Consider the following 2,625-nt stretch of genomic DNA (forward strand, 5'->3'; position numbering starts at 1 on the left):
TCAGGTGGATAATAACAGGTGCTGCCTTCAGACAGTCCTCAGTAGAGTTAAGAAACCTTTTGTCAGGTGGATAATAACAGGTGCTGCCTTCAGGCAGTCCTCAGTAAAGTTAAGAAACCTTTTGTCAGGTGGATAATAACAGGTGCTGCCTTCAGGCGGTCCTCAGTAAAGTTAAGAAACCTTTTGTCAGGTGGATAATAACAGGTGCTGCCTTCAGGCGGTCCTCAGTAAAGTTAAGAAACCTTTTGTCAGGTGGATAATAACAGGTGCTGCCTTCAGGCGGTCCTCAGTAAAGTTAAGAAACCTTTTGTCAGGTGGATAATAACAGGTGCTGCCTTCAGGCGGTCCTCAGTAAAGTTAAGAAACCTTTTGTCAGGTGGATAATAACAGGTGCTGCCTTCAGACAGTCCTCAGTAAAGTTAAGAAACCTTTTGTCAGGTGGATAATAACAGGTGCTGCCTTCAGGCAGTCCCCAATTCTGCATTAAATTTTTCCCCTGGATGGTTGAAAGTCTGAGTCGTTGCTGGCGTCTGTAGCCAGAGCTGTTTTCTGACCGCAGCTGGAACAGGAATCATCTGAGGCTACAGCCCTGCATGCTCTCACTGATGACGAGCAATAATTGTTGTAAAAGATGCACCAACGTCTGCTTGTGTTCCTTTTTACTCCCAAAGACTGAACCTTTAATGTGGGGGCAGCCAACATGGCGGGTCCTGTAGCTCACCTAAGACCACCTCAGCCTCTGAAGGTGGGCGACAGTTTGCTGAGCTGTGCACACAAGAAGCAGATTCCAGTCACATGGTTCAGGGATGGAGCAAAAGCTCTGAATTCAGTGAGACTGCAGCAAAATATTAGTTTTTCATAACGCGGAGTGTTTAACAGTCGCAGATCCGTCAGCCGGATCTCTGGAGTCCTCCTGTCGATTCCAGTAGACTTCACTGTTTCTTACTTCACATCATTTCTTCTTGACCAGGTCCATAATGGAGCTGAGCCTCTGTCCAGCTTCTGAAGGTGCAGAAAGTCTGGTTTGCTTCCAGCTGAAGTGCTGTGACATCATGATCCGTTCACGTCACGCTGTCAGGTTCTGCAAGGAGAACAATGCTCAGCCCAGTAAACGTTAGTTTTTTAACCATTACTCCCAGGAGCCCACTTGTGAGGAGATATTAGACGAGTCAGAGCTTTATCACTTGCAGGACAAATGCCTGTGAGACCGCCCTCGTGCAGCCAAACGAAGCAGGAAGAGCCCGACTGTCAGTAAATAGTCAAGTGATCAGTCCCTGTTGGAGCTGGGAATCTAAATTAAATCTTTCTTTAATGAATGAAGCTTCCATTGTCTGCCTTATGGTTCAAACTGGAGGTTTTAATGGGAGCTGTGGTCGTGGGTTTGACTGATGTGCACGTGCAGTCAGCCGCTCTGTGCGCCGCCTTTGGCTGATTCTGAGCTACGCTTCTATAATAATTATTTAGATTATTGCGCATGGACTTTGTTGGTTTTGAACCAGTTTGACTGTCGACGAGGAAGAGGGTCGGCACCGGAGGAGGGGGCGTGCCAAAGACACCATCTTAGCACCAACAGAACTGGTTTGTTCCACTTTAGAGTAAGCTGTTTGGGGGAAGAATCAGTTTTGTGTTGTGTGTTTCCTTGACTGATGAAGCCTTCTGGATGGAAGGTGGAATGTTTCAGCAAAAAAATAAACTGTCCAGATGACCTGACTGAAAATTGTTGGACGCTTCTATACGTTTGTACGTGCACGTGTTTCCTCAGCTGGGGGACTGCATACCGGACATAGCCAGCAACATGATGCAGGTGGAGGAGCACGTCTTGTGGATGGCACAGAACGAGGCCCGGGCGTGCACGCGGATCGTCCAGTGTGTGGAACGAATCGCTGACTTGGCGCTCACCGGAGACAGACGAGGCATTTCTAAGGTATGGCTTGAGTTCCAGGTTTCAAGGTCTCACGTGGAGTGAAGGCTACATGGGCAGCTCTCTGTAGACCCTGATCAGATCTTACTGAACTCTGCTGTTGAAGGAGATTTGGCTCCGAGTAATAACAGAAGATAAATAGTTCTTCTCATTGTTTTGTCTCTTTACAGCTCGTTTGACGCTCTGAGCTTCTGATGACTGATCTTAAACCTCTGCTCTTCCTCATCCTTCATCCCCTCCTCCTCCTCCCACATGTTGGTGCTACGTTCCTCAGGTATCTGCTAACATCGCTCTGGAGGCCTTCCTGATCCAGCCGTCAGACTTCCAGGGTTTATCCTGCACCGTGCTCCAGCAGTCTCACACGTCCGCGGCCTCGCCTTTCGCTCACAGCCGACTCCACCCCGACGAGGACGAGCGTGCAGAACTCGACGCCACGAGAGAGTCCTCGCTCAGTTTTAGATGTCACGCCGTCAACAGCAGCGACTCACCGGTCAGCCAGCTCAGTAAGGTAAGGAGCACATCGAGAAACGGTGGGAAACTTTGAGAGACGAGTCGCTGCGCTCCGACCAAACCTGCAAACGTTCAGGCAGAGGTTCAGGAAGCAGCAAAGAGCCAGCTTTTTATTTTCTCCGGGCTTTATCAAAGTCCAGTGATTCTCAGTCGGGTCATCTGGACAGTTTCTTTTTTATAGAGACGTTTCACCC

The 2,625-nt window shown here is 48.9% G+C and overlaps 1 protein-coding gene across 1 annotated transcript in view; it reads left to right on the top strand.

The window, feature by feature from the left end:
• LOC119420550 (adhesion G protein-coupled receptor A3) overlaps nt 1–2,625 on the top strand; it is a 75,136-nt gene that overhangs the window by 25,462 nt on the left and 47,049 nt on the right. The window contains exons 6-7 of the mRNA XM_037687998.1: nt 1,763–1,924; nt 2,196–2,429. Of these exons, the coding sequence (XP_037543926.1) occupies nt 1,763–1,924; nt 2,196–2,429 (396 nt within the window). The remainder of the gene's footprint in view (nt 1–1,762; nt 1,925–2,195; nt 2,430–2,625) is intronic.

Source organism: Nematolebias whitei, chromosome 1 (genome assembly GCF_014905685.2).
Source record: "Nematolebias whitei isolate Nwh7 chromosome 1, NemWhi1, whole genome shotgun sequence".
NCBI lineage: Eukaryota > Metazoa > Chordata > Actinopteri > Cyprinodontiformes > Rivulidae > Nematolebias > Nematolebias whitei.